Source organism: Cyprinodon tularosa, unplaced genomic scaffold, assembly GCF_016077235.1.
Source record: "Cyprinodon tularosa strain WSP-4 unplaced genomic scaffold, ASM1607723v1 ctg1045, whole genome shotgun sequence".
In the NCBI taxonomy this organism is placed as follows: Eukaryota; Metazoa; Chordata; class Actinopteri; order Cyprinodontiformes; family Cyprinodontidae; genus Cyprinodon; species Cyprinodon tularosa.
This window is the reverse complement of record NW_024037833.1, coordinates 187,333-199,984: the sequence shown is the minus strand read 5'-3', so window position 1 is coordinate 199,984 and position 12,652 is coordinate 187,333. Positions and strand designations below refer to the sequence as shown.

Below are 12,652 nucleotides of genomic sequence, written 5' to 3'. Positions count from 1 at the left end.
TGCTGGCGCCTTGGAGCGCACAGAGCGATTCATGGGGGGGAGGGGGGGACTGACGTCCAGGATGGGTCCGTTGCAGTAGTAGCAGCGTGGGGAGAACAGGTGGTGGTAATCCTTCTCACAGTATGGCTGGCCCTCACGCTCAAAGAAGTTCCTGGAGCCAATCTCCTCCTGACAGTGTGTGCACACAAAGTGCTCCGGGTGCCACGTCCGGCCCATGGCCGTCACCACCTGAGACCCAGAGAACACGGCTGGATGATTTTAAAGGATTAATAACAGAGCAGCTAAAACAGAAGTTATCATCTCTGCAGTTCTGCTTCTATAGGCATAGGCTGCTGGAGGACATGATAACATCTTCTCTTCTTTTTGCTTCCAAAAAAAGAAAATTAAAAACAAACCACTGGACTTTTTTTCCAAGTTTGAAGACGTTTGCTTCATTTTACTTCTATTCCCCATTTTTGTGTTATTTGATAGATGAACTTCTAACCTTACCTGTCCAACGATGGGCTTACAGCAGGCGCCACAGACTCCCTTAGCGGCCGTCTGCACCCCCAGCTTGTTCAGGTCCGACTGCAGGCTGCCTAGCATGTTGTCGAGCTTGTTGACCTGAGTCGGCGGCCCCCCCGGAGGGCCGGCCTTCCCCTGGGCCAGAATCTGAAACGGTTCCAAACAGAACATCAGATCACAGAGAGGCTGATGGTTTACGCTGTGAGGCTCAGGATCAGACGGTTCTCAGCAGGAAAACAGATCTAAGTAGGAGACAGATTCCTGCCTGCATTGGAGGGAAGAACAGGTCCGACTCGGTCTGGCAGCCCACAGATACCAGGACTTTGGGCGCAGCCGGTTGTACTGGCTCCACGGGGGGCGGATTGTTAGGGGTGCTAACGATAGGAGGACAGGGTTCTGGTTTAGGGGCTTCCTGAAGGGGTGCCGGTGGGGGAGGGGCCTTTGTGACTTGCTGAGGAAGAGGACGCTGTTCCTGAGGAAGGGTACGCTGTGAGGTAAAGGAGGAAGGTGGGGGAGGTGGTGGTGGTATTGGGACAGGGTGCTGCTGCACTGGGAGGGCTCTCTTTGGTTCTTCTAGAACAGGGGGGCGGCGCAGGTTAGGGGGAGAGAGGGGAGGAAGCACCTTCCTGGAGGGGATGGGTGAGTCAGGAGGAAGAACGATCTGAGGAAGAGAGAGAGGATGGATAAAGCTCCAGACCATTTAGCCTCAAAGTCTGAGCACACCAGAGCAAACCTTGTCCACCTCGCCGGCGGACCCGTCGGGACGGAGGCGCTGTGGCTTGGAGGTTAGCACGACTCCGTCAGTCAGCCACTCGTCGGACTGTTTACGGCGCCGCTCCGGGCGGTTTATGCCCAGCTTCCCCTGAAGCTCCTCTATTAGGCGGTCCTGAGACGAGTTCTTATTCACAATGATGGGTCCCATCTTCCTGCGCAGGTGGCCGTCCCGATACATGGGGTGCACATTGGGAGTCTCTTTAGTGCGCCTGATCACGGACTTTATCTAGGAGGAAAGGGCAGACACATCAACCCACAGCCCAGTTCACCCAGCAAGCCGGGATGCAGCGGGGGTAGGCGGGTCATGCTCTAATGGACGCCAAGTCAACAGGCATCAAAACAAGTCTCCAGAGAAATCAGTCAGTGCATCAGCAGCCTTCACAGCAGTCCAAGTCCATCCAGTTATAACCATGGTTACAGCAGGTAACACGGGTCAGTTTCCAACAACAAGCTGTTAGTTTTCAAAGGATTAAATCCAAGAAGTAATTCATCCTCGTAAAACCGATCACCAGGCATCTTTTTAAAGAGCAGACTTTAAACGAATCATAACCCGGAAATCTGACTTTTATTATGTTCAAATGTGTGTGTGTGTGTGTGTGTGTGTTCTACCATTAGCCTGCTCTGCTATCACAGTGCTAACATTAGGCCGCCTTGCTATCACAGTGCTAACATTAGCCTGCTCTGCTATCACAGTGCTAACATTAGCCCGCTCTGCTATCACAGTGCTAACATTAGCCTGCCTTGCTATCACAGTGCTAACATTAGGCCGCCTTGCTATCACAGTGCTAACATTAGCCTGCCTTGCTTTCACAGTGCTAACATTAGGCCGCCTTGCTATCACAGTGCTAACATTAGCCCGCCTTGCTATCACAGTGCTAACATTAGCCTGCCTTGCTTTCACAGTGTTAAAATTAGCCTGCCTTGCTTTCACAGTGCTAACATTAGCCTGCCTTGCTTTCACAGTGCTAACATTAGCCTGCTCTGCTATCAGAGTGCTAACATTAGCCTGCTCTGCTATCACAGTGCTAACATTAGCCTGCCTTGCTTTCACAGTGCTAACATTAGCCTGCTCTGCTATCACAGTGCTAACATTAGCCTGCCTTGCTATCACAGTGCTAACATTAGCCTGCCTTGCTATCACAGTGCTAACATTAGCCTGCCTTGCTTTCACAGTGCTAACATTAGCCCGCCTTGCTATCACAGTGCTAACATTAGCCTGCTCTGCTATCACAGTGCTAACATTAGCCAGCCTTGCTTTCACAGTGCTAACATTAGCCTGCTCTGCTATCACAGTGCTAACATTAGCCCGCCTTGCTATCACAGTGCTAACATTAGCCAGCCTTGCTTTCACAGTGCTAACATTAGCCAGCCTTGCTATCACAGTGCTAACATTAGCCTGCTCTGCTATCACAGTGCTAACATTAGCCTGCTCTGCTATCACAGTGCTAACATTAGCCCGCCTTGCTATCACAGTGCTAACATTAGCCAGCCTTGCTATCACAGTGCTAACATTAGCCCGCCTTGCTATCACAGTGCTAACATTAGCCAACCTTGCTATCACAGTGCTAACATTAGCCAGCCTTGCTTTCACAGTGCTAACATTAGCCAGCCTTGCTATCACAGTGCTAACATTAGCCTGCTCTGCTATCACAGTGCTAACATTAGCCTGCTCTGCTATCACAGTGCTAACATTAGCCCGCCTTGCTATCACAGTGCTAACATTAGCCAGCCTTGCTTTCACAGTGCTAACATTAGCCCGCCTTGCTATCACAGTGCTAACATTAGCCCGCCTTGCTATCACAGTGCTAACATTAGCCAACCTTGCTATCACAGTGCTAACATTAGCCCGCCTTGCTTTCACAGTGCTAACATTAGCCCGCCTTGCTATCACAGTGCTAACATAGCCCACTGTGCTATAACAGTGACACCCACTACCCTAGCTAGTTCCTGATTGGCCCTATGGCGTTGTGGCGCAGAATAACAGGGCGCAGACCACGCCTCAATATTGGGCTCAAATCAAAAATATCCGCGTCATACCTGCGACAGGCTAACTGCGACACACTGCTGCGGGAGGATAACCAGCCATAACCATACGTATATCATCACTCTAAACCTGGACCTGGTTAGAATAATGGGTTCTGCGCTACTGAAGCGTTACATCAAACAGAAACCGGACACCGTCACCAAATTCTGACCAACAACCAGCTGGGATGAATGAAAAGTAGCCATGCTGGCTAATTCTGGATGTTTTCTGTTTGTTTTTTTCCGGCTGTTACCAAGCAGAGGCCAGCATGCACTGCGGCCTCAGCCTCATCATGCCTGCGGTGGCGATGCGTACGTGTCCTGTAGCAGAGACCCGGTCTACACTGGGGGCCTGCAGCAGCTCTAGTGGGACGTCTGGGGTCCCGGGGCAGGAATACGGGGTGATGGACTCGTCCATCCAGCTGGCCTCGGTCAGCGAAGTCATGCTGCCGTCGGTATACAGCCGCTCGGTGAACGGCGTCACGGTGCCGTCCAGCCCGTCGTGCAGCAACAGGGACAGCTCCTCGTCAGCCCAGTCCAGGTCTCCGTTCCCGTCGGTTCCCATGTCTATGGAGTCGTCTGTGATGGTGTTGGTGGTGCTGGTAAAGGTGTCCGGTTGGACGCAGCTCCTGTCCATGGGCAGGATCAGCTCCTCCTGCAGTCCTCTGGGGGAGTGGTCCTCCATCTTCTCCAGCGGTTCCTCCACATCGGACGCTTGAGTCTGAGCCAAACTCATGGCTAAAAGCTTATCCAGGGCCTCGTCCAGAGAAGGTTCAGCTGCAGATGGGGGCTGCAGGGCGAGGGGGGCACCCCTCTGCTCTGCAGGAGGCACCTCTGACAGCTGCCTGCTGGTGCTGGTGAACACCAGTGGAGAGGGGGTCGTCAGGGGGGACACAGCAGCAGGCAGGGGGGACAGAGCTGAGGGGGGAGGGGTGAAGGTTTTTGAAAGTGTCTGAGAGGTGAAATCCAAATCACGGTCCAGAAAACAAGCAGGCCGCAGGCAGGAAGAGTCCGAGGGGCCGAACCTTTTAACCACGGAGGGGGAGAGGCGCTCCGCTGACGGACTGGGGGATTTGGGGGTCTTCCGCTCCAGTACGGTGTTCACAGAGGTCAGGGAGGGGGTGGTGGTGTTGGACAGGCTGGAGTTAGAGGGAGCCGACTGACTGAGGGCGAGCAGGGACCTGGTCTTGGAGGACAGCAGGGAGGCGGACGCGTCTAGGACCGAGTCCAGATCTGCGTCACTGGCGGCCGAGAGAGACGAGGTGGGACTGTTGGGGACGAGGAGGCCTGACTGAGGCGTCGCTGAGCCGCATGCAGGTCCCTCCTCGTTTATGTGCAACTCCAGAGCGGCAGAGAGAGGAAGGAAACAGGAGGCAGGAGGAGGAAGACCAAGAGAAGAAGAAGCAGCTGGAGGGAAGGAGGAAGGCGCTGGTGTCCCTGCCGGGTCCGACAGGGAGCCCAAAGAAGCGGGCTGGAGAACAGAGGAAGCAGAAGCAGGTGAGAGGAAAGGTTAGAAACGCGTCGAGGAGAAGAACAGAGGAAGGAGAACGGCTTTTCCAGCGTCCAGACACGCCGCCGCCGCCTACCTTAAAGTCAGACAGAGACGCCATCAGTTCATCCAGCTCTCTGGTGGCGCAGGAAGCCGACATCCTGCTCTGCTGCTGAGATGATGCGTCCAGATCGTTGTGTCCAGATGAAGAGCTGCAGAGACACGTCAACAATGAAACCTACAGTCAGACGGACTGAGAATGCAGCGTTAGACTTTCTCTGGGTTTTAATCTAATTCTGATATTTGCCTAGAAATATGCTCTGTGTGTCGAACATTATCTGATCTGTTTCAAAGCTGGGGGGGGGGGGTGGCAAAACAGTCACACTGTGTTTCATCCACACGCCTGTCAAATAGGGCTTTAAAATTTCTAAATCAAGTTTCAAAATTATTTCTTTTCACAAATATTTTTTGTTGTATAGCTGTGTAAACAAAAACTGAGATTTAAAATTCCACCTGACATGTGTGACTCTGTGGGAGTAATGCATCAGCAGGTTCATTTTTAGCCCCGCCCACTAATGGCCACCATCTTTGGAAACTAGAGGCTCAGACCTTTCCAAGGAGGGGTCAGAGGTCATTGTGTATGGAAGCAAATCGTTACCATATTTCAAATGAAAAAGCATTTCCAGAAATGCTTTTCATTTTAAGAATGTGGCTGCATTGTTTGACTCATAAATGAAATTAGTAATCAATCATCCTATTTGCATTTGAATTTTCTTCTTTAACACTGCACTTTTATGCCATAATCAAGGAGAAAGTACTGTCCACAACTCGAAAACAAAAAAGCATTCAGGCTACCCATCTTGTTCGGTAGGGGGCGCTGATTATAGCAGGTAACAGGTGTTATGCCCAAAAATGCATGCCTGCCGAGATATGCATCCCCTTTCGCGGGAGCGCGCATCGCTCTGTTCAACTGCATATTGACAAGGAAAACTGATTAAAATACGACCAATGGAGCTTGGCTTCTTATATTAATGATATAGAAACCTTTAAATATACCTCTCGTGGGAAATAAATGTGGTTATTTGGCAGATTCATTTACAAAAATATGGATTTTTTAAATAACATTAATTCCAAAGATTTTGACCGAGGTACGGCTGATTTACTTGTTGTGGTCTCTTGTTATTTACACATAACAATAAACCGTGAGATTTGAAATTGCAAAGCTTTCTCTTAAAGCTACAGTGTGTAACTTTTAGCGACATCTAGCGGTCAGACTGCAGCAACATGAACATCTCCCCCCCCACCGCTTCTCCCCCCCAACAGTAAGGCGAGCGTTACGGGACAAAATGTCTTCCACGACGTCCGCATCACCTACCTTCTCAAGTGATGAGGTTTGTTTACATAGATAATTTTACAGATAGTATTTCATTAGTCTGTGTAGGGTATAGACTTCATGTAGACTTAAGATAATAAATATACCTGTTATTTTTTCTACATCGTTGTGACGTTTTGGCGATCTCGCAATCGCTAGTTTGTTGGCTCTGCGCTGCCGTAGCGCAAAGATGTCTGCCTCCATGGCTGCGAGACCCGCTCCTATGTAATTATAAATAACGAATTCTAAGGCAACGCAAATATTAAGGTTAAGAGGCTGAGCTCGTAGATGATGATAAATAACAATATATTACATTTCTGACTGTATATCCCTGTAATTATTACACACTGTAGCTTTAAGGATAAAATCAAATGCGCATCTACACAGCACAGCGTTCACAGACCAGAATGATATCTGCCGCAAACGCGCAGCTGCTCAAGATGGAAAAATCTAAATTTCGTTGCTCGACGCGCCGCTGAAAGCAAACAGCTCCTTGTTCTTTTCCACACCTTCCTTAAAAAAATCTGTCTTTGTTTCACAGCGTCCAAATGTCCTCATCCAATTGAAAACTGTTGTAAACCATATGCTGTTGATAAAAATGAAATAGAAAATGGAGTGTAATGATTAAAGACTAGATCCTGAAGGAAAATAACTTTTTCCTGTGTGAAACTTAGTACTTAAATCTATATTTGTGTTTTATTATTAACTTACAATTTCTCTTTGTTGTACTATCCTTAATAAACAGTCTGTGTTCTAACATCAGGCGTTTTATTTATATAAAATAAAAATAAAACCTGCTATAATATGTCCCCCCTGTTTAAATCAGACAAAAAAAGGTCCCAGCTTTTTCATTTTTGACTTCTACGCATCTTTTATGATGAAAACTCAGACCTTTGTTTCTTAAAGTTACAAGAAGGGAACAAATTATAGCCGGTCACCTGCTATAATCAGCGCCCCCTACCGAACAAGATGGGTAGCCTGAATGCTTTTTTGTTTTCGAGTTGTGGACAGTACTTTGCAGGCAGACCATGGAAATGAAAAAGCAATGTCCGCTGTGTTTTCTCTTTAATTAGGGCAGTGTTAAAGAAGAAAATTCAAATGCAAATAGGATGATTGATTACTAATTTCATGTATGAGTCAAACAATGCAGCCACATTCTTAAAATGAAAAAGCCTTTCTGGAAATGCTTTTTCATTTTCAAATTTTACATTTCAAATTGAATTTTGGTATAAATTTGCTAGGGTAAATTTTGAAAAATAAATCTCAAATGTGTTTTTCTTTTTAATTTTAATTAAGTAAAAGGATGAGCGGTGTTGAAGAAGAAAATTAAAATGCAAACAGGATTATTGATTACTAATTTCATTTATGAGTCAAACAATGCAGCCACATTCTTAAAATGAAAAAGCATTTCTGGAAATGCTTTTTCATTTGAAATATGGTAACGTTTTGCTTCCATAATTGTGGGACCATTTCAGGTGATGTAACCGGCATGCGTTACATAAGCTGCTCTGTTATTCTTATTTTCTGTCCAGTTTGGAGATATTATTGGTAAATTTCAATGAAACGACTAAATCTCAGGAGGCTTTGCCTCATGCAGAAGGTCTCCAATAATTGACATCAGCATATTTGTCTCACCAGATTCCCTTTTATCAGTGGAAAAAAAAGCATTTTTGCACTTTTGGCATGGTGGCAAAATCCCATTTCCTCCTGGCTCACTGCCCACTAAAACCTTTGTGGAACAAACATGCTTCAACTTATTCAGTCCAAATCTTCTTGAGTTCTAGTCTAGATGTGGATCTATAAAGTCTGAGGTTCATCCAGAGTTTCTAATGGGCTTTCATGGTGTTTATTTTGGAAAATAATTTGGCGAGGCTAAATAATTTTCATTTTTCCTCATTTGATCACCTATAAAACAGACATGGTGACATAGTTCTACCTGAAAAATATTCCTTGATGCCGTTCTGTTATAAAAATACAAACAATTGTATTTCCGATTTATAGTTTGGGAACTATCCCTCTCCGCCCGAAACGCTATCATCATTATTTTAAAGCATTTCTAAAGCCTGTTTGGCTGTTAGATTTCTTCTGAAAGCCATTCTTCCGTATTAGCCAAGGAGCTCCAGGTAGAATGTTGGTTGCTAGGCAACATTACCATACGTCAATCAACCACGGGAAAAATTTACAATGCAACTAATAGAGCCGTCAAAATGGCGGCTTTATTTTATTTAAAAAACTACGTGAAAATAAAGGAAATATAGAAACAGGAAAATTCAGTTAACATGAGCGACATGATTAATTTTAATTTCCCTTAAAAACCTCAGAACCATCAAAATGACGGCCTTGGGAGTTCTAGTGTTAAGAGTTTAACCCCACACTGCTCCCCGGGTGCCACATGGCGGCAGCCCACTGCTCCCCCAGGGGGCGGGTTAAATGCAGAGGTAAATTTCTCCAATGTGAGATCGATTAAGTTCAATTATTATTATTATTAACCTTCCGCTGTACCTGGGAGAAGGACCTGAGCCCTCCAGCAGCCCTCCCACATCCTCCGCCCTGATGCCGTTCCTCTTCGGCTTCTCCTGTGGTGGGGGGCTGACCAGGATGTCGGGAGCGCCGCCGTTCTCATAGTGGGTGATGCTGCATGACGGTAGGGGCGGAGCTGCCTCCTCTGAGGAAAGGTGTGAGCCAACAGGGGTGAGAGAGAGTCACAGTTCCTCCAGCAGGTTCCCGTCCTCCTGTGGGGGTTTTCAGATTAGCAGGAACGTTTGGAAGAAGATCCTACCTGTAGTTGGGAAGGAAGGAGAGCTCTGCTGCACGGCGTTCAGCTCCAGCAGAAGGCGGTCCAGCTCTGAGAGGTTGCTGCCCAGAGCCGAGCTCATGGCTGCCGAAGACGAATCCGACGTCTTGTGTTTGTTAGGAAAACTGAAAGCGCACACAGGAGAGGATGAGGCCTGCTTCACCCCTGGAGGCGTTTCCATGGAAACAACTCATACCTGTAAACATGGTCCTCCTCGATGTGCGACAGCGGAGAACTGCTGCTGTCTCTGGACCACGAGTTCTTCTGGGCCGAGCCCAGAGACTGCAGAGAGTAGTCAGAGCTCAGAATCCCCTCACATGAGCCCAAACCCAGTTTAACGTCTGAGAACATCCCGCGTTCCTAAGGAGACCCACCTGCTGGGAAGAGTGGTGGGAGTCTGGCTGATCCGTCAGAGAACCATTCAGAGCGTCGGCTGAAGGTGGAGGAGGAACCGGAGGAGGCCTGGACACGTCCTGGTAGGGAAGTCCACCTGTTGGGATGGAGTAGGGCGTCTCATCAGGCAGGAAGACCGGCCTCTTGGAGATGTGGGACGTTGTGGACTCCAGGTCTGCTAGCAGCGCATCTGAAAGGTAAAAATAAGTCTTGGCTACAGGAAGCCTTTGCAGCCAATCAGAACGACACAAATCAAGTGTTTTAGGTAGAGAAACGGGTCAGAAAGTTCAAACCAGCGAGTAAATGGATCATAGCAAATCACCTCAGAATAAACTGATGGCTGCAGAGGAAGAGACGCCAATGCTAGAGAGAGAGCAAGACTTTGACCAGATAACAGGAAGGCTGAATGGAAAACAGGATCTGGTCCAGGTTTCTTCCTCTTCCTCCCTAAATGTGAGTAAACAACACAATGCAGCCAACGGTCTGCCACCTACTGGTTAGTGACGTCACGGTGCGGTATCGGCTGTGCGGTATCGTCCCAGTGCTGTATCTGGTGTTTGTCACAACGCGCTAGTTGGCGATCCAACGACCAACCCGTCCGTGGAGGATCAGGAATCAGAAAGGTGGAATAACTCTTTTTTTTTTTCACTTTTACCTGATGTATTCCAGCATCCAGCTGCCATGCACGTGGGCATTGTCAGTTTCACTATAGCTCTGGTGAATTTCAATGGTGAAGTCCTCTGGAAATCTTCAATAATTGTTGTTGATTGCAGATGTGTCTAGTAGTTCCCATTGATTTAGCTTGGAAAGCGGGGAGAATGGCGCTAGGCTTACCGCACCGTGACATCGTTATTCTTTCCTTGCACTATTTTTGCACGTCACTGTCGTTTTATTTGGATTTATAGTTATACATGTGCATATACATACACATATATACATATATATTATATAATATATGTATATATATATAATATATGTATGTATATATATATATATATATATATTAGGGCTGCAACTAACGATTATTTTAAAAATCGATGAATCGGACGATTATTTTTTCGATTAATCGATGAATCGGACAAAAAATATTTTTTATATTAACCTCTTTATTCCAAAATAAACATTATAGACAGAACAAACAAGCACACAAGTACAGGTTGCTCATTAACTGTACTGGTGCAATATGAAAAATAAATGTTTGTGTTAAAACTACGCAAACTTACATGAGAAATGTAGCTGTACATCCACAAAATATAGGGTACTTTGTTTCATAAAGCGCAAAAAAAGACATTTTTGTTTTTAAAAGCCCCTAAGGGGTTCAAACAATAGGCCCCCCATTTCAACAAATGAGGTTTTTTAGACTAGAAGAGTTCTGCCTTTTAAGACAGGAAAGTATAGCAGTTAAAGTTGCTACTTGAGAAAATACTGAACCATAGAGATAAAAATAGCCTGTGATTCAAATTATAAATTGTATTTGGAATAAAAATGAGAGAACTAGGGGTGCTAAAACACACATTCTCCAAAGACAGATATTTACATGGGAATGTGGCAGATAATTAATTGACATATTACTGATCTTGCTGGATTTTATTCTGCTTTACTTCCATAAATTGCAGGATCATCTTTACTTTATCTTTGCCAGAAGATTTAAACTTTAAAAGTCTTGCCCTCATAATTTGCAAGTTAATTTATTTATAAAGTAAATATAAACGCTGCTTAAGCTAATTCAAATGAAATTAAAAGTAAAATAAGTAGCCAACCTTATCACTGTCTGTAACCTACTAACACGGTAAGGAAAGCATCAGATGAGCTACCTGAGAAACTAACGTTACGTTTCCCCACTTTAAAACCAAACAAACATGGTGGTTCCGTGCCATGTTAATTTCTTTTGAAAAAAGTTGCATGTTATCACTTTTTTCGCTTTACAAAGCGCAGGCTATTTTAATTATTGTGATCAATTTGCGCCGTCAATCCCGGTGCATGCGCGCTTCATTTGCAGTCTGGACGCTGAGGCTCTGACTGAGAGGGACTCCTGCGGGAAAACGCGGTTGGGGTGGGGGAGGCGCCCCACGGCAGAGTAGGAACGATACATGCTTTCACGTAAGAGTCTCCAAAAGCCGCCAGTGACACCGAAAAAAGTCGCCAGATTTGTCGCTAGTCGCTTTTTTGAAAAATAGTCGCTGGAGGGGTCTGAAAAGTCGCGGAGTTGGCAACACTGCACCTGCGGCGCTGACTCGCTCTGCCGTATTTTTTTTTCTTCCTCTTTCAGTCAAGAGGCAGTGATGACGGCGCGGCAGATGACGCAATAATCGCGCGACACAACTAATCGATGATGAAATTCGTTGCCAACGCTTTTAAAAGTCGATTTTTATCAATTTTATCGATTCGTTGTTGCAGCCTTAATATATATATATATATATATATATATATATATATATATATATATATATATATATATATATATATATATATATATATATGTGTATATATGTTTATATTTATATTATCTTGTGTGGTTTGATTCTGATTCTTTAAGGCCGATACCGATTATTCTGAGATCCGTCTAAACGTTCCACAACATATGCTGCTGATGTTTTGGGGCTGATATTGCTTTCTATTATAACACCATATATAACATTCTATAATAACTTCACTATGATAACAGATGTTACATAAGTCTTGCTTTAAACCAAATAAACATGTATTACCGATTTAACGAAAACCATAACAATGGTTAGTAGGAGAACTTCCTGCATGTTATGTGATCACAGGGCATGGCTGCTGAATGCAGTAAATATTAGCCCATGATACAAACAAAATGCAGATACTGACTAAACAGATCGGCCGGTCAGTGTATTGGTAAAATCAGCAGGTTAACGTGTCAGAGATCTTTAAATCGGTCGCCTCTAATCTGAAGGAGAAACCTTCTCCTGGCATCTGTCCCTCCCCTTTAGAGAGAGTGATCGGAGCTAGGCGACAGAACAATGACAGGAAGCCCATCCTGGGGTGGAGGCGAGTAGATTCCTCCATGAGGCAAACTCAGGGACAGCCAGGCTGAGTCTGCCTCTCCACTGTGTTTGAAACAACAACAACGTCCACCACAACCGGAGGCCCAGAGCAGAGCTGCCGACGTTGGCTGAAAGGAGACGGCAGGCTGAAAATCATCGGGACGCATTTTCTGTCAACTTTGCTGTAGGGATGAAACAATTAATCAGATTCATTGATTATTAAAGAATCGTCAACTAATTTAGTAGGCCGGCCCAAAGGTCAGAGGTCAGGATCAGACGATCAGAACAACAGGTAC

At 45.8% G+C, this 12,652-nt stretch overlaps 1 protein-coding gene across 2 annotated transcripts in view; it reads right to left on the bottom strand.

The window, feature by feature from the left end:
* Positions 1-12,652, bottom strand: part of pxnb (paxillin b) — a 35,069-nt gene that overhangs the window by 1,692 nt on the left and 20,725 nt on the right. The window contains exons 2-11 of one of the 2 annotated variants that reach the window (XM_038283282.1): positions 9,330-9,538; positions 9,152-9,237; positions 8,941-9,080; positions 8,664-8,826; positions 4,887-5,001; positions 3,617-4,771; positions 1,238-1,504; positions 770-1,165; positions 490-651; positions 55-228 (exon numbers count right to left, since the gene is read on the bottom strand). In XM_038283282.1, coding sequence (XP_038139210.1) covers positions 55-228; positions 490-651; positions 770-1,165; positions 1,238-1,504; positions 3,617-4,771; positions 4,887-5,001; positions 8,664-8,826; positions 8,941-9,080; positions 9,152-9,237; positions 9,330-9,538 — 2,867 coding nt within the window. The remainder of the gene's footprint in view (positions 1-54; positions 229-489; positions 652-769; positions 1,166-1,237; positions 1,505-3,616; positions 4,772-4,886; positions 5,002-8,663; positions 8,827-8,940; positions 9,081-9,151; positions 9,238-9,329; positions 9,539-12,652) is intronic. The other variant, XM_038283291.1, reaches the window with a different exon arrangement.